We start from the raw sequence: 23,614 nt of genomic DNA on the forward strand, positions 1-23,614 counted from the left end.
AGCATAATAAGGGTAACTGGAACCAAGTTTTCAGTTGAAGAAAGAAGTCTCTAATATGGAAAGGGAGAAGGATAGAAACCCTGGATATCCTACAATTAGAGGTATCAGTATGAACTTACAGATTTAAATATATGTATATTTAAATTTACTATACTTATAAATTATATACACTTGTATTATATACTACATAAAGCATATGTAGCATATATTTGTATATACATATATTAGTGCACATTTGTATTTATACATATGTCTATACATGTTTACACAGATACATATGCAAATGTGTTCATGTCTTTCGAGTGCACCTGGGCGCAGCAACACCCCAACAGCAACAGATAAACTTAGTGCCCAGACCTTGGCTTTTATACCATTTTCCACTAAAAAGAACCAGGGATCCTTGGAGAAATGACTGATTTCAGGGCTGGGGCCAGGCAAAGAACATGATGAGCTTAGAACATCGTGTGCCAGAAATCAAGGGAAGTGTTCAGAGAATGATGAGGACATGTCCAAAGAACACAGGAACCAGGTTGAAGGGGCTCAGGTGAAACTTGGGATAATTTGACCATCAAAATAAATAACGGCAGTAACGGATTATATCCCATTGAATAAAATAAGAAGTCAAGACCTCATACTGAGAGAAATAACTGAAAAAGTTGTAAGCTGCATAAAGAACAGGATATTTATGTAGTTTGAAAGTATCTCCCACAAAGTATTCATCGATTAAAAGAAAAAAGAGCAACTTCATAGGGGAAGAGCTCAGAAGGACACCACTTTCAACCAAAAGATGGAAATAAAGATCATTAGTAATGGGACAAATTGAAATTGTGCGCCTTGTGATAGGATGCAATGGAAAGAATACACCATCGCTTCTGTGATATTCCTGCGTGTATTCATTTTGTACCCTAAGCCAACATTTACTACGTCCTAGTTTCCAGGGGTTAGGTGATTGTGGTTGAAGTCAAATCGCCAGGGTGACAGGCAACTCAAGGTTTAACCAGGGCTGGAGAATCCACTTCCAAGTTCACTCAACATTGCTGGCAGGCCTGTTTCTCACTCGCTGTTGGCCAGATGCTTCAGCTGCCATGTAGGCCTATCCACTAGGGCTGCTTGTGACATGGAAGCTTGCTTCCCACAGAGCAAGTGATCCAAAAGATCACTTCATAACTTAATCACTTCTGCTATATGCTCTGGGTCACAAAGACCAGCTCTGGTACCACAAGGGAAGAGACTGCATAAGGGGGGGTAGGTAGATAACAGGAGGTGGGGCCAATCTGAAGGTTGGCTACTGTGCTGTGAAGGTCTATAACCTGAAAATAATCACAACAAACCCAAATCCTTGGCCACTGTACAAAATAACTGGCCAGTATCTGTCAAAGTGTCGAGGTCATGAAAATCAAGGAAGAATGAGGAACTCCAGGGTGAGACAGACTGAAGCGACATGACAACTAAACACGATGTGAAATGTGAAATCAGATCCTTTTGTGTTTAAGGACATTATTGGGACAACTGGCAAAAACTGGAATGGGCTCAGGGGATTAGCTGGTAGCAATGTATTGATGTTCATTTCCTGATTTTACTAGATTGTAAATTGTGGTTTTGTTGGAGAGTGTTCTAGTGTATACCCACTCAAATGCTAGAGAGACAGAACATCAGGCCTGAAACTTACTCTCAAATGGTTTGGGGAGGGGAGCATGTTCTTCTGTAATTGCAACTTTTATGTAAGATTGAGACTGTTTCCATATTAGAAATGAATATAGGGACGCCTGAGTGGCTCAGCAGTTGAGCGTCTGCCTTCGGCTCAGGGTGTGATCCCAGAATCTGGCATCGAGTCCCACCTCAGGCTCCTCATAGGGAGCCCGCTTCTCCCCCTGCCTGTGTCTCTGCCTCTCTCTCTGTATCTCTCATGAATAAATAAATAAAATCTTAAAAAAAAAGAGAGAGAAATGTATATAAAGACCTATGACAGAAATTTAAGTGTCTAAGGGAGAAAATCCTAATTCTTCTACAGGTAGAATTTACATGATGGTAATTTTTGTAGGTCAAAAATGTATGAATATTGGTAATTCCAAAGGGCTCATCTTCATACAAGAGCACCCCAATGAACTAATCACTATCGAAGATAATGAAATTATACATTTCAATAAAAATACAAAACAACTTACAGTGCCCTTTCATGGATCTCTCTCCTGCACTTACCCACTCTTTGTCTAGCATCGCTAGCATCTGCCTCCCTGTACACCCCCTTCCATCAGCACACAGAGAAGCTGCTAAGAATAACTCGATCTTAGAAACAATCCCTTGATTTCATAGTCCCCTTCAGATAGGTTCCTATTTCTTTCCACTCCTTCGCGTTTTTTGAAAGAATGGCTTCTATTCCATGTCCTCTTACTCGCCCCCTATTTTTTTCCTTAAACTCATTCTAAATGGGTTTGCAAAGCTACCACCCATAAACACTTGCTCATCAAGGCCATCAACTTTCCTGCTGATTTTTCTGTCTTCAACACTGCTGCCCACTCCCTCCTTCTTGAGACATTTTCTTCCCTTGGTTTCTATAAGACCATATTTCTCTTCAGTTTCCTTTTTTTCCTCTTTAGCTTGCATCCTCGCCCCCTACAATTCATCCTCCAGAAAGCATGCACAGTCATCTGTTACCGATGTGAACTGGAGCATGCCAATCTACCCAAAACCCTGCAGTGGCTTCCCACTGGGCAGAGTGCCACTAAGCCTTCATGGGGGTCCTGTGAGATGTGGCCCCTCCCAAGCCCACTCCATCCCATATGCATCCCTCTCGGCCTCTCACTCAGCCTTCTACCTGCTTCTCAGACCCGCCAAGCTTGTCCCTACCCTGCTCTTCCACGTATGCCCTCTCTGTTTCAATCATTCCTCTCCAGTCATCTTGGCATTCCCAGCCTCCTCTGCACTCCAGTCCCAGCACACATGTTAACTCCTCAAAGAGACTTTCCCTCAAAACCTAACCTAAAACAGATTCCCACCCTTACTGCCCCAATCCTTCTCTCCCATCATGTTGGCTTGTGTTCTTCAGAGCACATATCCTAATAGGAAACGTGTTATTTACCTGTTTATTCGTTCAGTGCTCATCTGCTTGTCCTCGATCATAAGTGCCCCGAGCATCTCGTCAGTCTTGTTCTTTACCGTACCTCTAGTGTCTAGAACAGTGCCTAACACATAGTAGGTGCTTAATAAATATTTGATGAGTAAATGAATCACCCGCTGTTTCAAACTGCTAATGATCTCAATACATCAGAGGTCTTATCGCTATGATAATAATGATAGAATCTGAGAGATGACCTTCCTTCCAAGTCACTCTGTCCCCACTTAGATCAAATGAAGCACCTCTTCACAGCATGGCTGGCAGGCCAGGTGGTTATCCAGCCCCTGCCTGAGCACTCTCAGGAAAGGGAGAACTCACGATTTTTCATAATGGAATGTTTACATGTCATTGCTGAGAGCTCTACGTGTTGGAAAGATCTTTCTCTTCAGTGACCCTAGATCTTCCTCCATGTTTCACTCCTATTAGTCCCTAAAGCAGCTTAAAAAAGCTCTGCTTCACCTGATAGTGGCTCATATATTCCTTGAGGGAGTGAGCACATGACTCCTAATTCTCTTCTCCCAGATAAATACTCACAGCTATCTCAACACTTCATGTGACATGAAAAATGAACCAACACCGTGTCCGAGGAAGGCCTGTAAAATTTTAGCAACTTGGTTTAAAGCAGTAAAAGCTTTCTGATGTTTTACCTGAGAAATAAAATGTAAGAGTGCCCTTGAGTATTCAGAGAGCTCAGTCTCATTTCTCATGACCGTCCTTCTGTTCTCTTAACACCTGCTCCTCTGCCTCACAGCCTCCCTGAGACTGAGTGAACCGCAGCCGTCACAGCCGGCCAGGCCCAGGAGCATCTTCTCCGAGACAAAGACCTGTCTTTATCAGCATATCATTATGGCTCTATATTCTCATTTCTGGATAAATTTTACATTTTAATAAGATGACAGAGAACTCTCGTGATGTCACTCTTTGCTAATGAGCTTTGTGGCAAGGGCTCCTTGCCAAGGGCATTAAACAGTTTATTCTGCGAGTGAAAAACCAGTTTGGATCTGACTCCTCTTTGGGCTCTCATTGTGTATGTAGTGCCGGAGGAAGAACAGATGGTTGTGGTTAACAGGCAACCGCCTAGTGCGTATCTGTACCCTGTGACTTCCACAATAGAGTAAGCACTCTATAAATGCTACTGAATGAAGGAGTGAGTGAGTGAAGGAAAGAACCAGTGAAGCAGACGGTCTTGGGACTAGTGCTCTACTTTACCAGGTGAGGCTGTGACAGGGGATTCAGACCTCAAGAGTACCAGATGCAGGACCAGACCCCAGGGCTCCTGTTTCTCAGGCTTAGAACACCTGCCACAGATTCACGCTGCCTCTCTTACTGGGCACCTGTGCAAATGAACTTCCAGTTAACTTATGGGGCACAAGGGGCTTTTTTGTTTTTAATAACTAAGCCATTGTAGATGATTTCCTCATATCTGGCTTCCCCAAACTGATGATTTCAAGCCAATCACAGTCAGCCCACAACCCTTGGCACTGACACATTTCAGGACTGGATGTGACCCAATCCTGGCCATGGAAGCAAGAGGAAAAGTTCTCCTACCAGTTTACAAGTGCATAATAGAGGAGAAGAAGGGCAGAGGGAGAGGGAGAGGCAGCCTCCCTGCTGAGCAAGGAACCAGAGGCAGGGCTTGATCCCAGGACTGTGAGATCATGACCTGGGCCCAAGAAAGATGGTTAACTGACTGAGCCAGCCAGGTGCCCCTTGACAAGTTTCTTAAAGGCTAGGTTGCAATAGAGATGTGACAACACAATACTGACATTAACAAAAGTTTGCAAGAAGCTGATTCCAAACCTCAAGGATTAGTGGAGGGAGTAACTGCAGATGTGGTACAATTAGCAAGAGAAGTAGAATTAGAGGCGACGTCTGAAGATGGGACTGAATTACTGCAATCTTGTGAGAAGATGTTAGTCCATGAGGAGTTGCTTCTTAAGGATGAGCAAAGAAGTGGTTTCCTGAGATGGAAACAATCTACTCTTGATGAAGATGCCACGAAGACTGTTGAAATGCCAACAAAGGATTCAGAATATGATATAGTTGATAGTTAGTTGATAAAGCAGCAACAGGATTAGAGGGGACTGTCTCAAATTTAGAAAGAAGTTCTATTGTGGATAAAATGCTATCAAACAGCATCTCATGCTACCAAGAAATTGTTCATGAGAGGAAGAGTCCATCGATGCAGCAAGACTTCATTGTTGTCTTATTTTAAGCAAATGGCCAGAGCCACCCTAGCCTTCAGCAACCATAACCTGATAAGTCAGCAGCCACCAAAATCAAGACAAAACCCTACACCAGCAAAAAGATTATAACTTGCTAAAAGGTGAGCATTTTTTAACAATAAAGTATTTTTAAGTTAAGGTCTGCACATTGTTTTTTTACACATGATGCTATTTTACACTTAATAGACTACACTGTAGTTTAAACATAATTTTTATATGCACTGGGAAACAAAAAATTCATTTGAATTGCTTCATTGCAGTATTGCTTTATTGAAGTGGTCTGGAACCAAACGTATAATACATCTGAGGTATGCTAGCAATTTCATTTAGAGTTCCCAAAAAGATACCCTAAATTAAATTTTGCTTTTTCTGTTAAACATTTACTGATTCTTCTGAGATTATCAGAATGTTTTTCCTAGCTCTATTCTATTATTAAAAAGAAATGTATCTAACATAGTAACTGCAGTCCATGTACTTTCCTGTTTTCTAACCAAATCATAAAGGAACTACCAATTTAGCTATTCATCTTTTGAAATCACCTAAAAGAGTTTTATTTTCAAAGAAATATTACTTTGATGTACAGTGGTGGTTGACTTTATTTTAACATTAAGTAACAAATTTCTAACACAAGTATACAGAGTAAGACAAAATGGTTAAGAAAGTCTAGATAGTCCCAATCCCTTTTTACTTCTGGAGAAGGATAGGATACATTCTATCCAGATATTCTGGGGCTTAATTAGTGTTTTGGTGATATCACACATACAGTAGAAAGAAACCATGACCCTTTACTAATGGATGTAAACCACCTTAGAGAGTTTTTCAAAAGCTAATGGAAAATGGGTTTGGGAGGAAATATTTTTAAAAATGGAAAAATTTTCATTCTTTTCAACTGAGATCAAACTGCCATGATTTTTTTAATCATAAGATTATAAGAGCAAGTTAAATATAAAAACAAAGCAAAACTTTTAGAGCTTCATGTATTTGAAAACAGGCAAATGGAAATCAGAAGTCATGGTTCTATTCTAGGCATGCTGATCATGGGACTCTAAGAGCTAGTTACATATGGGGAAGGAATTCTTTTGAAGAGCTTCTGCAATTTGGTAGCAGCAGGGAACTGAAAATCAGAAAAGTATGGATCAAGGTGGTGACATAGGTCATTCCTGACCTCAGTCCCCTTTGTAAGACCAACTGGCAAATATCCATAGACAAGACAGCAATGTGAAATCTCAGAACCCATGGATGATGCTGAAGCACCCACTTGGAAAACAAAGACTGAGAAGGATGACCTTAGAAAGGCTAAGAGGAGTGGCTACACTCTGATCACATTGCCCCTTCCCAGGGGCACAGCACCGTACCAAGAGGGGCCCTCTGGGCCTATGGTTTCTACAGTGGGAGGAAGAAAGATCCCGAAATGGACATCCAGCTCCCCCAGCATTGCAGGGTCCTTCCCAGGAGGCCCATTTGGATCTTGCCTCACAGGGGTCACAGGAAATCTGTAGGACTTGACCACTGAGAATCAGAAGCAGAGAAGGTAGGCAGGGTTTACAGTAACCAGTACTCAATTTTGGCAGACCACATTTCTCTTTGCAGCTGTGCCCCAGCAGAGATCCTAGGCAGTGCCTGTGCTTATATGCATAGCCAAGCTGGTGGCCCTGTCTGGCAAGGGGGACTCGGTGGGCAGTGGAAATAAAACAATGCTAATTAATATCACAAAAACATATGAATGTGTAATACTGGTAATAGTAAATATATAATCAAAGTCAGATTCTCTAATATTGTAATGGTAGTGTGTAATTCATTTTCAACTCTAGTTTAAAGGTGAAAAAAATAAATGCCTAAAAAAATAACTACAGTAATTTGTTATTGGATATATAATATAAAAGATGTAAACTGTAACATCGGGAACCTAAAATGTAAAGGGAAAGAGATGTTAAAGTATACAGTTTCTGTATGCTATTGAAGTTGTCATTACCAGTTTAAAATAGGTAACAAAAAGAGCTACAGCATACTACTACAAAAAGTCATCATATCACAAAGGGAAGACAATTTAGAAGCAAGGAACAAAGAAGCTACAAAACAGAAAGCAATGAACAAAATGGCAAGAGTAAGTCTTTACCTATCATCAATTACTTTAGACATAATTGGATTAAATTCTCCCATCAGAAGATACAGAGTGGCTGGCTACATGGATAAAATGCAAGATCCAACAACATGCTGCCTACAAGAGACTCATGTTAGTCTTAAGGACACATACAAACTGAGAGCAAAGGGATGGAAAAAAGATACATCAATTGCTTTTTTGTAGCCAAAAAAAGCAGCGGTAGCTATACTTTTATTAGACAAAATAGACTTTAAGTTAAAAATGGTCAAAAGAGACAAAGAAAAGTAATTATATAATGGTAAACAGGGTCATTTTACCACAAAGATATAAGAATTGTAAATACTTATGCACTTAACTATATAAAGCTCACAGAACTAGAAGAAGAAATAAACAGCAACACAGTAATAGCTGAGAACTTTAATATCCCAGTGTCAACAACAGGTAGATTATCCAGACACAGAGTCAATAAGGAAATAGCAGATTTGGAAAACACTATAGACCAAATGAACATATAGACACACATAGAATATTCCATCCAGTAGCAACAGAATAAACATTCTTCTCAAGCATACAACAAAACATCTTTAGGATAGATCATGAGTTAAGCTATAAAATAAGTCTCAACAAAGTCAAGAAGACAGAAGTTATTATCAAGTATCTTTGACTACAATATAATGAAACTAGATATATCAATAACAGGAGGAAAATTGGAAAATTCACAAATACATGTAAATTAAACAACACACTGATGAACAACCAATGTATCAAAGAAGAGATCAAAAGAGAAATAAAAAATAATAGCATGAGACAAATGAGAATGAAAACACAATATACCAAAACTTATGGGATGCAGCAAAAGCAGTTCTGAGAGGAAAGTTCATAGAGATAAACATATTCATGAAGAAAAAAAGAAAGATCTCAACTAAACTTAATTAACTTAACACCTTAAGGAGTTCTTAAAAGAAAAACAAATTGGGACGCCTGGGTAGCTCAGTGGTTGAGCGTCTGCCTTTGGCTCAGGGCGTGATCCTGGAGTCCTGGGATAGAGCCTGCCTCTCCCTCTGCCTATGTCTCTGCCTCTCTCTCTGTGCCTCTCATGAATAGATAAAAATCTTAAAAAAAAAAAAAAAAGAACAAATTAAGCCCAAAGTTAGCAGAAGAAAGGAAATAATAAAGATTTAAGCAGGGCAGCCCCGGTGGCCCAGCGGTTTAGCGCCGCCTTTGGCCTGGGGTATGGTCCTAGAAACTCAGGATCCCGTGTCGGGCTCCCTGCATGGAGCCTGCTTCTCCCTCTACCTGTGTCACTGCCTCTCTCTCTCTCTCTCTCTCTCTCTCTGTCATGAATAAATAAATAAAAATCTAAAAAAAAAAAAAAAAGATTTAAGCAGAAATAATGAGAGAGACTATATGAAAAATTTTAAAAAGACTCACAAAATCAAGTACTGATTCTTTGAAAAGATTAACAAAATAGACAAACCATTAGCTAGACTCCCCAAGAACTATCTTGAAGAGTTATCTGCACCCCTATCAATGTTCATCACAGCATTATTCACAAGAGCTAAGACATGGCTATCAATGGAGGAATAAAGAAAAATGTGAGATGTATATATTTATGAAATATGTGTGTAATGGAATATTATTGAACCATTAAAAGATGAAATTCTGTCATTTGTGACAACATGGATGAACTCTGAGGGCATTATGCTAAGGGAAATAAGTCAGACAGAGAAAGACAAATACTGTATGATCTCACTATGAGGGGTGATGGATGTGACAACTAACCTTATTGTGGTAATTATTTTATGATATATATCTATATATGAAATCAATACATTGTACACCTTAGACTTATTCAATGTTATATGTCAATTATACCTCAATACAGCTAAACCCAAATAAAATAAAAAAAGAAAATCATGGCCCTATTTTAGTCTATTTACTAATATAATGTATAAGTTAACTAATCAAGACAGCAATATTTGTCAGCTGAAAAACTCATGAGATACCTGATAAGATTGAGGTGCTACCTCTAAAACTGAAAATAAGCTACAGGTGATCCTTGAACATCATGGGTTTGAATTGTGCAGGTCCACTTACAGGAGACTTTTAAAAAATAAATACAGTATAGTACTGTAAATATATTTTCTTTTTCTTCTGATTTTCTTAACAATTTCTTTTCTCCAGCTTACTTTATTGTAAGAATATAATATGTAATATATAAAACATACCAAATATGTGTCACTTGACTTTTTGTTATCAGTAAGGCTTCCAGTCAACAGTAGACTATTAATAGTTAAGCTTTGGGAGAGTCCACAGTTAAATACAGATTTCTGACTGCTCAGTGCAGGAAGCGTTGGTACCCCTAAACCCCATGTTGTTCAAGGGTCAAGTGTACAGTCAAATAGAAACTTACAAAAAGCTATCATTTGTCTTGCCATTTGCTTCAATTGGTTAACCCTGGTATTTCTCCCTCACACTTAATTATTGCATGATATTCCTAAAAGAGGTTAAAAAAAAAACAACTATCAAATATTGACTAGTCCTCATTTATAATTTATTTAATGCTTGCTGTGTACCAGGTATCCTCCTAGGGCCTGGGGATACAAAAATAGATCCACCGTGCCCTCAAGTAACTCACAGTGTTTTTATTTATTTATTTATTTACTTAAAAAAATTTTTTTTAAGATTTTATTTTTAAGCACTCTCTACACCCAACACGGGCCTTGAACTCACAACCCCAACACCAAGAGTCGAATGCTCCACCAACCGAGCCAGCCATCCATCCCTAGATTGATTTTAGATTAAAAATACCACATATTAGGAGTACCTGGGTGGTGCATTCAACTCTTGGTTTTGGCTCAGGTCATGATCTCAAGGTCGTGAGATTTAGCCCTGCGTCAGGCTCAGTGATCAGCACAGTCTGCTTAGGGACCCCTGCTCCCTCTCCCTCTGCCTCTGCCACCCCCGTTTTCTCTCTCTCTCTCCCCCCTCAAATAAATAAATATTTAAAAAAAATACCACATATTGAGTTCTAGTTACCAAAGACTTTCTGTTCCCATAAAATGGGGAGGGAATGGCAGAAGTATGTTTATAAAACATGAGCAGACTTCTAATTATGAAAACATAGTGTAACTGATTTCCATGGTAGTATTCCTCAAATTTCTTCATAGGACCATAAGGATAATGAGTAATAATATAAAATGATAAATAAGAAAAATTATTTATATAATATTAAAAGACTATTGATGCCTGTTGGTGAATATTAAACATGATCAGGACTTAACATCCTGGATAGTACAGCTATGTTTAAATATGAAATCCAAAGTGTTTTTGCCTTTCAACCAAAAACTTAACTGCAAAGACTTCTCATATATAATAATCAAAGAAGGCAGGGGCCACGAATACATCATACCTGGGCACACATTCTCACTGTGCAAAAGGAAGCCACGGTGACATAGTACGAGACTCAATCATCATCCCATCTGCTCAAAACCATCCCACTCACCTTCCTTACACAAAATTGATGGTAATTTGGTAAACTAACAAAATAGCAAAAGGTTAAACAGTTACAAAATGTGATTCCTGTATACAGAGCAAAGAAAACCAATGAGTAATACCCCTTTACATATCAGATATCTAAATCTGTTCCCCCAGGACTGACCTGCTTGCTCATATACAAAGTAAGACAGTGTTTTATGGGCTAAAAATACATTTAGAGCCATAATAAATTCTTCATCTCTATCAGCAATTGAAGAATTTTCCCCCCTCTAATCTGAACATGGGTCTCCAGAAAATTTTAAGTATGTATAATATTATCTATTTAACTTGGACTCGTTTATAGAAAGAAATTTTACTTGCTTGTTTTTTTAAATCAAGAGTAATAAAATTCGTGACACCTGGGTGGCTCAGCGGTTGAGCGTCTAGATGCCTTTGGCCTTGGGTGTGATCCTAGAGTCCCGGGATCGAGTCCCACATGGGGCTCCCTGCATGGAGCCTGCTTCTCCCTCTGCCTATGTCTCTGCTTCTCTCTGTGTCTCTCATGAATAAATAAATAAAATCTTAAAAAAAAAAAAACAGTAATAAAATCCCCCAAACTTAAACTTATCTACTCTCTGTAATCTAGAACTTCTTGAGCACCAAATCATCTTGTATGTGCTATTACTGTCATATATGAAACACTTTAGCCTCCAAACTTAAATCTGTCATCTATCCCCAATCCCAGTGACCTAGATTTAGTCAACAAAATTAGAAAACAGCCTCTCACATGTTCCTCACACCCAATCCACTGCACCGAGTTTTACCAAGCTGTATAGATTCCACCTTTGCAAAATAATCCTTTCTTTATTTTAACTGCCAATAGCAGACTGCATCCAATTCTTCTCCTGATGTTTCTGACTGATATGTCATTTATCTCCCGGCCTCCAATCCATTCTCCACGCTATTTCCAGAGCGACCTTTCTAAAATGCAAATATAAGCCTATCACTCCCCTGATTAAAATAGGCCTATAGGGTAAGGGCCACACTCTCTCACACCATCTCTGCTTGATCTTGTTCCTACCTGCCTGTGTCTCTCATTGACAATCCCCTTGCATTAGACATAGAATTAATTAATTACGTATGGATCTCCAAAAGTGGTGCATGGTCTTGAACCTCTGCCCAGAGCCCTCTTAGTCTTCTTTAACCAAATAACTCCCATCTTTCTCTTAAAATTTAGCCTGAGAATAAAGCCTGCCTGGGAATCTCTGAAGGATTTAGGTTCTTCTCTACACCCCCAAAGCCTCCTCTGCTAACATCTTCATAGCACCTCCCTACCACCTAGAAACACTGACCCTACATAGGTCAATGCAAACCCTTAGAGGCAGGGACTATATCCCATTCAACTATGCACTTGGAACACCTAACCTGGCACATAATGAGCATACATTGAATATCTGCCATTTAATGCCTTTAATGTCTTATGTGTACGATAAGTATACCTTACCTTACAGAAGAGCTATGTTTCTGAAAACAACAACAACAACAAAATCCATATTAAGGGGGTATTTAGGACCGCATGTGAACCCGAGAAAGCACCCGTAAATGGGAGTTACCAAAATAAAACTGGCAATACATATAATTTAAAAATATACAATAAAGACAGTTTGATACCTTAAATTAACAACAAAAGTATCTACAATTAAATTTACATTTATTATTCCTTATATGCTAGAAATCTTTCAGGATACCCTCCCTAAGAGTTTCACCAAACTCACCTTGTTCTATTAAATTTATCTTAACATAGTATGCAGATGCTATTGTAGATAATATTCAATTCAAGAGACATTCACTTTATGTATCTAATGGCACTTTCATTCTGACTTTCAGCTCCCGCTTCCTGCTACCTCCTCCCCTAATGGGCCCCTCCTACTTTTCGATTTATTTTACATAACAAGTGTATATTTTTCAAGGCCTACATTTATTTTACCCACTATGGACAGACCACAGAATACTCTCTTCCCTTACTGATTCCTTTTCTTCCTGACTTCTCTGTTTCTAATTATTCCCGAGAGAAATCACTCACTCACACACACACACACACACACACACACACACACACACATTGATTCAATCAACATTTATTAAATGCCTACATGCTGGGAACTGAACTAAGTTTTTTAATTCATGTGGTTCCAGAAAAGGTGCATTCATATAAATCCAATCTGTGACTATTATTGAAAATAAGAAATGCACTTTGCACAGCAAACCAATATATAGCTGTATTTATGCAGAGAAATAAAATTCCACTTAACAAGACAACTATACTTTGCACCATGCACTAGAATTCTCTCTTGGATTCAGTTCAGTTTCATTTTATTTCATTGTGTGGAGGCCCACTCGATCAGTTTCATGGCCCACGAATGAGTCAAGAATTACAGTTTAAAAAGCACTATTCTAAAATACACGAAAGAGGGGTGCCTGGATGGCTCAGTCAGTTAAGCATCTGCCTTCAGCTGAGGTCATGATCTTGAGGTCCCAGGTCTGAGCCCACGTGGGGCTCCCTGCTCAGCAGGGAATCTGTTTCTCCCTTCCCCTCTTTCCCTTCTCCACCCCCTGCTTGTGCTCTTTCTCTCTCAAATAAATAAATAAAATCTAAAAAAAACAAAAACAAAAACAAAAAAACAAAAACCTGAAGGAAACTTGTGTTTTGGAGAGATTACTGTATCTGAACAAAACAGCTAAAACTATCCTGGAAGGACAGAGAGAGGATGGTGAGGGAGAGGAGATGGACAGAGAGAGAGGAAGGTAAAAGTAAAAGAAGGGCAGAAAGTAGACAGACAGGGATCATGTAAGAATAGAAAAGATAAAAAGGAAAAGCCAAAGAGAGTAAAGAAGAAGACAGAAAAGTAAAGACAGGAACGAAAGGGGAAAAGAGACAGTCATGGCCACTTCTGGAGTGAGCAAGAGGTCACAGACTAGTTTCCTTGTCAACTGTCATCTCCTGCCTGTGGAGGGAATTAGCTGCTTCATCACTGATCACTGCCTCCCAAATGCTCTAAATCCTTAAACCTTTAAAGACTGTACTCAGGGTGTTTAGGAAAGATAACAAGTGTTATCCACGAAAGTGGAAATATTGCACCCGCTGCAGAGACCAGAGAGCATTGTCTATAGAGGGCCAGATGAAATCAGTGCGGGGGACCCCAGAAAGTGACTCCTCGTAAGTAGGGAATACATCACTGAAAATGATTCATGAAAAGAAAACAAAGTGGAGTGAATCATGGCCACTGTGCTGTGCTCATCTCATCAGTGTGAAAAGGTGCGCTAACTCTGTGTAAAAGCACCCTGTGATTTGTGAAGCGCGTCCCCTAACAGAAACCCTTACCGAGGGGCATTCACCGTAAAGTCAGTAAATGCTTCTTACTATGAGATGGACTTGGGGAATAAATTCAACCTGATGGTCCTAAAAGAGTAAACATACAAATTTACCTTATTTTGGTTCATCCTGTGTTGGAAGAACCCTAAGTTAGTATTAACATCCAAACTCTACGTATTATATTTTGAACTATTTCTTAGAGGTAGTTTTTACACAGTGAGACATATTCCTGGAATAGGTGAGCCACAGAATAGAAGGTACTAATAATATGTGTGTTCATGCTCTTTTTAACCTACACTGATTGGCATTTGTTGCTTAAAAACTCCCAGAGAACTGGTAGGAGTGTAAAATGGAAACAGGTCGGTCTTGCATGAATACAGTGAATCACTGGTGAGCCACGCAACAACCCACTTGCCCTGGCACAACCAGTCCTTCCACTCGGGTCCTCTTCACTCTGCATTTGGTCACAGGTGCAAGTGTAAATACAACAGAGGAGAAGAAGAAGAAGAAAAAAAGCTAAAAATTTGGTGTGCTTAGTTTTTTCTTCTGCCAGAAGGGAACAAAGTAGGGGAGGGCAGAGGATTTATAAGCAGGAAACAGAATAGGGGGAAAAACTAAAAAATGTTCAAGGATAGGGAGAGAAAGGAGACATTGGGAGGGTGGCTGAAAACTAGGGAGATGCTGGTGAGGTGGGCTTCTACACAGGGATGCTCAGGGGGCCTCATACAGACTCTGAGAGTAATGGGAGGGATGGGGTAGGGACAAGATTCAGAACATTTTAGCAAATATTTCCTGAGAACGCAATTTAACATACTATTCTTTGTATGGGCTGCCCTCTAGGAACTTATCCTTAGTAGGATAATAATTGTAAAGAGCAGCAATGCTGTTCTGACAATGGGTAAATGGCCTCTATACCATCCTATGAGTCAAGCAAAGTATCCTTGCCTACAAGGTATGTCTACATTGGGGACAATATGCTGGGTATTGGAAAAAGAATAATTTTAAATATTATATTTAAATATGAAAACAAATTCAATATTAGCAAAGCAGAAACATTATGCCTGCATGCAGAGATGTCTACAAACCCAGATGAGGTCAGAGGATCAAAGGAAAGTGAGGGCTGTTCACACTAATTACTCAGTATTTCTACCACTGTTGTTATAAAAGCAGCTGGTAACTCTGGGCATTTATAGCTCAGTGATGGGGAGCTAGCCTATCTGAGTTTGAATCCTGGTTCTTCCACTTGCTAGCTGTTTGACCTTGAGCAAGTTTCACAACTTCTCTGTTTCAGTTTCCCCATCTATACAATGAAGATCATAGAAAGATCATAGGGTTATTATGAGAATTGAGTTAATTCAGGTAAAGTATTAAGTGAGTGTCAGTAAATGTTGGCTGATGTCATCTCTCTCTAGTCACCATCCATACACTCAAGGAGTGGTATGAGTCAAAGGGCAGGGTCACATTCAAACAAAATACAGCTACAAATACAGAGTATTTGGGCTAACAGTGTAGACACTGACCAGTTTGGATTTAACATCCACTTCTAAGAAATGTCCCCAGAACCTTGGGTGAAAAGTGTCCAGCTACCCCACCCAGGTTTCAGTACCTCCCTTTCAGGGGCCCCAGCTACACTGGGTCCTTGTCAGTTGTTTATGGTCAATACTTTTTATATTTGGTGTTGTATTTACCTCACATTTAGAAAAGGAATATTGGTTTGCCTCAGGATTTCAAGAAAAAATGGTAAGACTGCAAATTATCTGACAATGAGTGGACATGTATGTATATAAACTTAAACTTATTACTGTTTTTAAAATATATTAGAACCTAAAACATAACAAGATAAGAATTTCAATAATTTCATACAAATCTAATTGCTCTTGATCTTGGCATAGCTTTCAAAATCTAAAAATGAATAGTTGACATTTTAAGAAACTAGTTAGAGAATTTCAAGTTAAGTCAGGCTCCCATGAATACACACAAAGACACAAACACCCAAAACAACTACAACAACACTCTTGGACAGTTGCCATGATGACACAATGCTGAACCTATCAGGCTTTCTGATATCCTGTTTAAGATGCTGTGCAAAAAGACACTCATGTTAGATTCTTTACTAATTAAGTGCAAAGATTAAAAAAATTTTAGACCCATAAGGTTTCCATATGGGTTAGGACCCAGAAAAGCAAATATTAAATATTTTAAGAAAAGAATTTAAAGGTAATTACTGCAAGGCCAATTGTGGATCAAAGTGGTGTAATATTGAGGAAAATACAAAATACTTTTATTTTGTATGCTATATTCACTTTTTTTCCCAAATTGTGCCATACTATTTTAATGGAATAATCAATGTGTATAATGCAATTTAGTTAATTAAGAGAGGTTTTTTCTTTTTTTTTCTTTTTCTTTTTTTTTAAACTAACACATTTAAATACTTTCCTTTCCTTTTCTGGTCACATTTATTTTAATTCATTTGGGAGCCCAAACTTCCATTTGCTAATGAGACTTAAGAAAGGAAAAATGGTCTCTAAATTAATAGGAGTTTATATATTTTTTAAAAAGAGGAGAAAAAGAAAAAAATAATGACAGGGAGAGAAGGGAGGAATAAGTACCCTTCTGGAGGCTGTGATAAACCTCTATCCCATTCCTTCCCCCTCTCTGATTAGCTATCTCTGCCTCCCTGGGAGGTTTCTCTCTGTCTCAGCTGCTAGATTCAGATCCCCTGAAGACTCAGTTGAAGAGCTTTCTCACTCTATTCTCTTTTCCTAGGTGGTCTCATCCTAGCCAGTGGCTTTAATTATCATCTATAGACATGTACATCCCCAGAAGGAAATGACCATCCCTAGCATAATCCTAGAAGTTCCAGAACACCTGACCCAGTTGCCTCTACACATGGCTACCTGGATGCTACTGTAAATCCAAACTAGATCGTCCTTTGGCATGCCTTACCTCAGTAAATGAAAGCTTTGAATTGTCCTAACACAGGTGTCCTCAATACCTATCTGCTACATGAATAAATGCATCAATCAAACAATCAAACCTGATACACAAACCAAAAAATTTAAGGGTTATTCTTGATAAGGCCTTCTTTCTCTCCCTCCATGATGAGTCAGTATCCATCTCACCTCCTAAACATTTTTTTTTCCTTTTTTTTTTTTTTTTCCAATTTTTTTTTTTATTGGTGTTCAATTTACTAACATACAGAATAACACCCAGTGCCCGTCACCCATTCACTCCCACCCCCCCGCCCTCCTCCCCTTCTACCACCCCTAGTTCGTTTCCCAGAGTTAGCAGTCTTTACGTTCTGTCTCCCTTTCTGATATTTCCCACACATTTCTTCTCCCTTCCCTTATTTTCCCTTTCACTATTATTTATATTCCCCAAATGAATGAGAACATATAATGTTTGTCCTTCTCCGACTGACTTACTTCACTCAGCATAATACCCTCCAGTTCCATCCACGTTGAAGCAAATGGTGGGTATTTGTCATTTCTAATAGCTGAGTAATATTCCATTGTATACATAAACCACATCACCTCCTAAACATTCCCCAAATCTATTCCATTTCCTAATTCCTCCCAGCCACTACTCTCTAAGACTCCAGTCTTTGCCTGCATTAATACAACAGCATCTTAACTACCAATCAGGAGCATGCGGATATAGTACACAGAGAAGTCAGGCAATCAGTATTCATCAAAAAGTTATTAAATGAACTGATAAAGTTGCTCTAAGGGAAGAGAACATTTGTTAAATGTCAACTATATGCCAGATGCTGATCTAGACACCTCACATATATACCACCTCATTTAATAACCACAGGGATCCATTTTCTAGGAGAAACTCAACTGAGTATACGGCATCAGGAGCCGCTTCTGGTCACAACCTTTACTTTGTTTGGTCCCAACAAGCAGAGAATAATGATGAAAATGAATATGAAGATGATGATGATGATGATGGTGGTGGTGGTACTGATCACAACTTACTGAGAACTTTTTCCAAATACTGTTCTCAGTACTTTGAATGCATTACTGCATTTAAGCCTACTACCTTCCTACAAAGTAGGTGTTACTACCATCCCATTTTGCAGATGAGGAAACTGAGCCATAAACACTTAAGTTACTTAATCAAGGTTAAAAAAAAAAGAAATACTAGGCTATGATCTAGGATATGAACCTGATTCTGTTTAAAAATTAACTAAAACACCTGTTTAACTTACAGCACACCATTAGAACCAGTGGGGATATACAGCTGGAAGAGATAAACTCATCACTGCCCTCAAGGGTCTTGTATTGAACTGGAGGAGCCTATCTCCAGGGTCAGAACTATTTTGTCACTCCCACTTCTACCCACGGGAGAGCCGAGTTTATGGAGAGAGTCCGCCACCAACTCCAATCCCACCACAGGGTACACTTCAAGTCAAAGCTGCTGGTCTCTTCCCCATCCCCACAGCTACCCAGCTTTTTTTGGAGATTCTTTAGGGCTTATACTAATATGGTGACAAACTGAATCATTTTCTTAAAGAGTTTGAAAAAAAAAAGTACGACAAATGACATGAATACAAAGATCTTTTAAAGGTCTAATCTAATACTTACAGTTTTATAACACCATCTGGGCACCTGGAACAGAGCTGCTGGCTGCTCCTGTCTTGTTTATGTTGACTTTGACCCAGCTGAACAAATCTACAAGTTACAATGGATAACAAGTGAACTAAAGAAGGGGCTACTTGCAATAAATTCAGTAGATTACACAGAGATGGTATGAGCTTCCACAGGACAACAGTCTGCTTATTTCAGAAAAGCACACGAGAGTGCCGTATGCAACACAAAAGGGGGCCTGATTTTACAGTGGGTTTGTTACAAAGGAAGGAGGGGGAATCCTGTGTCTCTGTTTACTTAAACACGATGGAGAACTTGAACCACAGTGTTCCTGAAGCCAAGGAGATGAACTTTCATAGCCTCAGTTATCTAAGCCTTACCTGCAGCAGGAAGTGGTGAACATGAGGGGAGGCTTTTGCAGTGAGACAAATGACAAAGAAAGAACAGGATCAGGCCAGGGATCCATCTCCCAAAGCAGGGACACTGCTGAAAACCCAGCACATGGACTCTGTTTCCTTAGGACCACGAGAATCCCCAAGTGTACTCTAGCCACTCCAGTACTTTCAACTGTGAAGGATGGGGAAGGAGGGTGCCTGTGGAGCCCCACTGCCACACCACCCCTCCCTAGAGAAGCTTGGAACAACACTAATTCATGCTTGAAGCTGAGAGTCACAGGGAATCAGGGAATTGCCCCAGCCAGTTCCACAGGACAGGAGGATACTTAGCAATGGGCCAATGGGCCAAGGACCACCAGCTATTTATTCCTCAAGTGCATACTTGTCCTAGTGTGGTCTGTGCTACAGGCATCCGTAGTCCCCTCAGGGACAGGGCTTGTAATTGTGTTCTAATGTGCCCCTGGGAGGTTATGGGGCATGTTTAAAGGGCTGATCCCTTTCCTACTTTTCTACAAATTCGAATATTTTCTTTTGATGATTATAGATACTTGTATCATTATTTTTTTATTAGCTTTTTTTTTAAAGATCAAAAAAATTGCCGTAGAAACTACCAATTACTAAGTAGTTAGGGCGCTATTGGAAAACTTCCAAATAACTTATATTTTTTCAATTTTGATCTTCAGCAAATAAACATTTTTGATCCATTTTGGGGAAAGAGTGTCACATGACACCTGTTACTAGTACAGAACTTTCAACTTCCTAAATCATGTACATAATCACTGTCAGAATTTTTTATTTTTAAAGGAAGATTTGCCGTAGGTCTGAGGCTCTGAGTTGGTAAGCAGAACATCTCCGGGTCTGGCTGAGACCGCAAACCAAAGATATCAGAAATGCTAAAGGCAGAGGAAGGTATAGAGCCTAGGGCTATGCAATTAGAACAAAACTACAAAACTGAGAGATCTTCAGCAGTTTGAAGGTGGTTGAGGTCAAATGTAGGAAAAACAGGCAAGAGAACAGGAAGTTAGAAGACAAGTTACAGTTGCCAGTTCTAGAGCATCTCTCCTCCTGTCATCATTCTGTGGTTGCCCACGTGGGAGCTGCTACAGGCCTGCCAGGCCAGGGCACTGTCTTTACACCCACAATCTTTGCTGGATACTAGCCAACTGGGTGTAGGACTGCAGTGGGAGGAGGCCAGAATGACATAGGCTCTCTGCCCTTGAAGCTCTGCTCTCTGGATCAGAGGAGGCACCAGGAGAGCCCCAGGGCCCAGCTAGGGCCAGAAGGGGTACCAGTCGGTTCCTAAGCATCCATAGCCATCCCCTGGCACAGCTACACCCCCCATACTGATGGAGAGTGGCTGCCCCTGCCATAGCAATGCCCATGACAGATGGAGAGGGGAGGCGCTTCTGTTGCCAGAGGGGGCAGTCTGCCCACAGAAAAGAACTACTCACAGAGAGGGGAAGAGATGACTAGACCTCTGTTTCTTCCCTTCCTCCCAGGCCTGCCTCACAAGCAGGGGCAGCTGATATTATTAAGAGAATAAAGAGGTTGCATGGTCAAAAATCATAGATATCCATGAAGCCCAGGGAAGGGCTCCTGAATAAGTCATTGAATGGCTCTTTCTGTGCTCTTAGCCTAGAAAGAGGGATAATAATATCTTTCAGCCTACTACACAGTTGTCTAAAGAACAAATAAAACACTGTAAAGTGTTACACAAATCAAAGGAGGAGGTGTTGTTCTTAGGATATCAAGTACAGAACTCCAGAACATGGATTCCTTCCTCCCCTGCAGTACTCCCTACCCATGCGCCTATCCTCATATCCTTCTTAGACTGTTTCCCAGCGATACTCTGGCTAAACAGGGTTGTATGTCACTCCCTGAGAAGGGATAACTAAAAGTGGGCCTCAGAGGCAGACTGAGCTAAAAAGGCTCCAAAGGAAAGTCATGCCTGAAGCAAGAGACACTTTCTTTTCGCTTAGTTAACAGGAGCCTAAACCCCCCCGCTCCCTGTAACAAGCAAAGTAGTATTAGACAGTCACTAACCCCAGATAATTCATTCTTCCAGACCATGTGGCTTACAAAGGCTCACTTCAAATGCTGAAGTTTAGCCATATTGCTGGGACAGCTATGATGGATAAGTGACTGTGCACCTGTGTGTCCAGGCTGAATTTTGGGTGACTAAACTGGCTTCTGTTAAGGCAGTAATGTGGGGTCATACCAGTGCCTCTGCAGTTAGGAGATGCTATACATTTTTATATCTTACATATTATAGCAGATCTTACTAGCTTGGAGTAAAAAGCTGTCAATATCCAGTTTGATGGATTCAACAAATGAAATACTCTCCTTAAAAAAGAATGCAGGATCAAAGCTCATTTATATCACAGAGTTTATGTAAGCCAAACGTGAATGAAGTGGAATGGTATTCACATGCAATAATTAGGTCTTCTTAATGCATGTATTAAGCTGAGGAAGTGTTTACAGTGGTCATCGTGGGTTCTTGAAGATTTCCAGGTGAGGGATTCTTTTGAAAATCTGATTAACTGTGAGTCTTCTCAGAAACACATGTACACACAAACACACACACAATTATGTATACATACTCAGGGAACACCTTTTGGTGGATCCTCTTTCAGCTTAGTCTAATAATGGTCTAGAACATTCTGACTCTTGATGCCCTTATATCACTACTTCCTTCTTCCACCACTCCCACCAGCACTCCACAGCTAACGCAAATGCAAGGTCCTCAATCATCAATATCCCAGGTTCATTTTGTAAGATGTTATCTGATCTTGAGATTTTGTGGATGCAAGAATACAGAAATGTATGTGTACTTCAGTTTGCAGCTTATGTATGGGCAGTGAGAATACATGGATACATCATAAATTTTTATCATTGAGGGGACTGAGAGTATCAGGCTTTAACTCCAAATAGAAATCAATATTTCAGAATTTGACCTTCTAAACACTACCACTGTATTCCAAGTGGAATTCATGTCTTTCTATATTGTTGACTATTTTCATTTTTTCAAGTTATACTAGATATAAGTTATTGTGATAATACATTTGCATTTTTTTTCTTAATTTCCACGTAAAAGTAGTTTACCTTGAGTAAATGGAGAAATCCTCTTCTGAGAGACCATCTGAGAGGTTAATTCCATATACTTCTTTCATGGGCTGGACCACATTCTAGGGTTACAAATAAAGAGCCAGGAAGAATTTTTAGACATCGAGCATATTAATTATTTCCAAAGATGAAGAACATGAGCCTGTGAAATTTTCCACAAAAGCAATCACAATATCTCTTCAATCTATTCAATAAACTCAGTTAATGGTTTTTTTAAAAATCTGATTTTGTTTCCACTAAAAATACTTTGTTTTAGAGTAAAAAGCTATTAAATAACTACCAGTTCCCTTTGTATAGTATAGGAATTAGAAGACTTTTTCTGCAAAGGGCCAGATAGTGAATATTTTAGGTTCTTTGGGTTATACCATCTCCGCTGCAGCTACTCCACACTGCTGTTATAGTGCCAAAGCAGGCATACTGATATGTAAACAAATAGGCATGGGAGAGGGCCAACAAATCAGGCAGTGGGCTGGATTTTGACCATTGGCAATACTTTGCCAACTCCTGGAATAATGAATTCAGTTCTTACATTATCACATTTTACTTGCCATAACTATTTCTGTGACTTTTGGCTATTTCTGGAAATTAAATTTCCCTAAAGCTACATTTGGTTATTTTGAAGTTTACTTCCCTTTTATGTTCCTTAATATTGGTAAATCAGATTGAACAGGGTGAATTTCCCACTCAGGCTATACAAAGATTATGAGGCCCAGGTCCAAACCCCACATTCCAACAGTGTGCTAAGGAAGGAAATAAATGGACCTCAGGTGGATATGCTGCTCAAAAGTGGACAGGGTTCTCTTAAAAATTCTGAAGTGCTGAGAAATTTATTGTTCTACGTGGGAATAAAAACACTAATTTTATTTCAATAATGTCTATGCTAAATGTATTAATCTCTTAATGATCTAAATGTGAGATCTGAAAGCATAAAACTCCTAAAAGAAAACAGACAGTCAGCCCACCAATATATTTATGGATAGATCCCCTCAGGCAAGAGAAACAAAAGCAAAAAAAACTATTGGGACTACACCAAAATAAAAAGCTTTTGGACAGCAAAGGAAACCATCAGAAGAAAAAAAAAAAAAAGCAACCTACTAAATGGGAGAAGAGATGATATATCCAACAAGGGATTAATATCCAAAATATATAAAGAACAGCTACACTCAACACCTAAAGAACAAATTTTCCGATTAAAAAGATAGGCAGAGGACCT

At 39.5% G+C, this 23,614-nt stretch overlaps 1 protein-coding gene across 4 annotated transcripts in view; it reads right to left on the reverse strand.

The window, feature by feature from the left end:
- Positions 1-23,614, reverse strand: part of FIG4 (FIG4 phosphoinositide 5-phosphatase) — a 123,608-nt gene that overhangs the window by 17,521 nt on the left and 82,473 nt on the right. For all 4 annotated transcript variants that reach the window (XM_072831789.1, XM_072831788.1, XM_072831790.1 and 1 more), the window contains 2 exons: positions 22,381-22,463; positions 18,881-18,967 (listed from right to left, as the gene is read on the reverse strand). In XM_072831789.1, the coding sequence (XP_072687890.1) occupies positions 18,881-18,967; positions 22,381-22,463 (170 nt within the window). The remainder of the gene's footprint in view (positions 1-18,880; positions 18,968-22,380; positions 22,464-23,614) is intronic.

Source organism: Canis lupus, chromosome 7 (assembly GCF_048164855.1).
Source record: "Canis lupus baileyi chromosome 7, mCanLup2.hap1, whole genome shotgun sequence".
Lineage (NCBI taxonomy): Eukaryota > Metazoa > Chordata > Mammalia > Carnivora > Canidae > Canis > Canis lupus.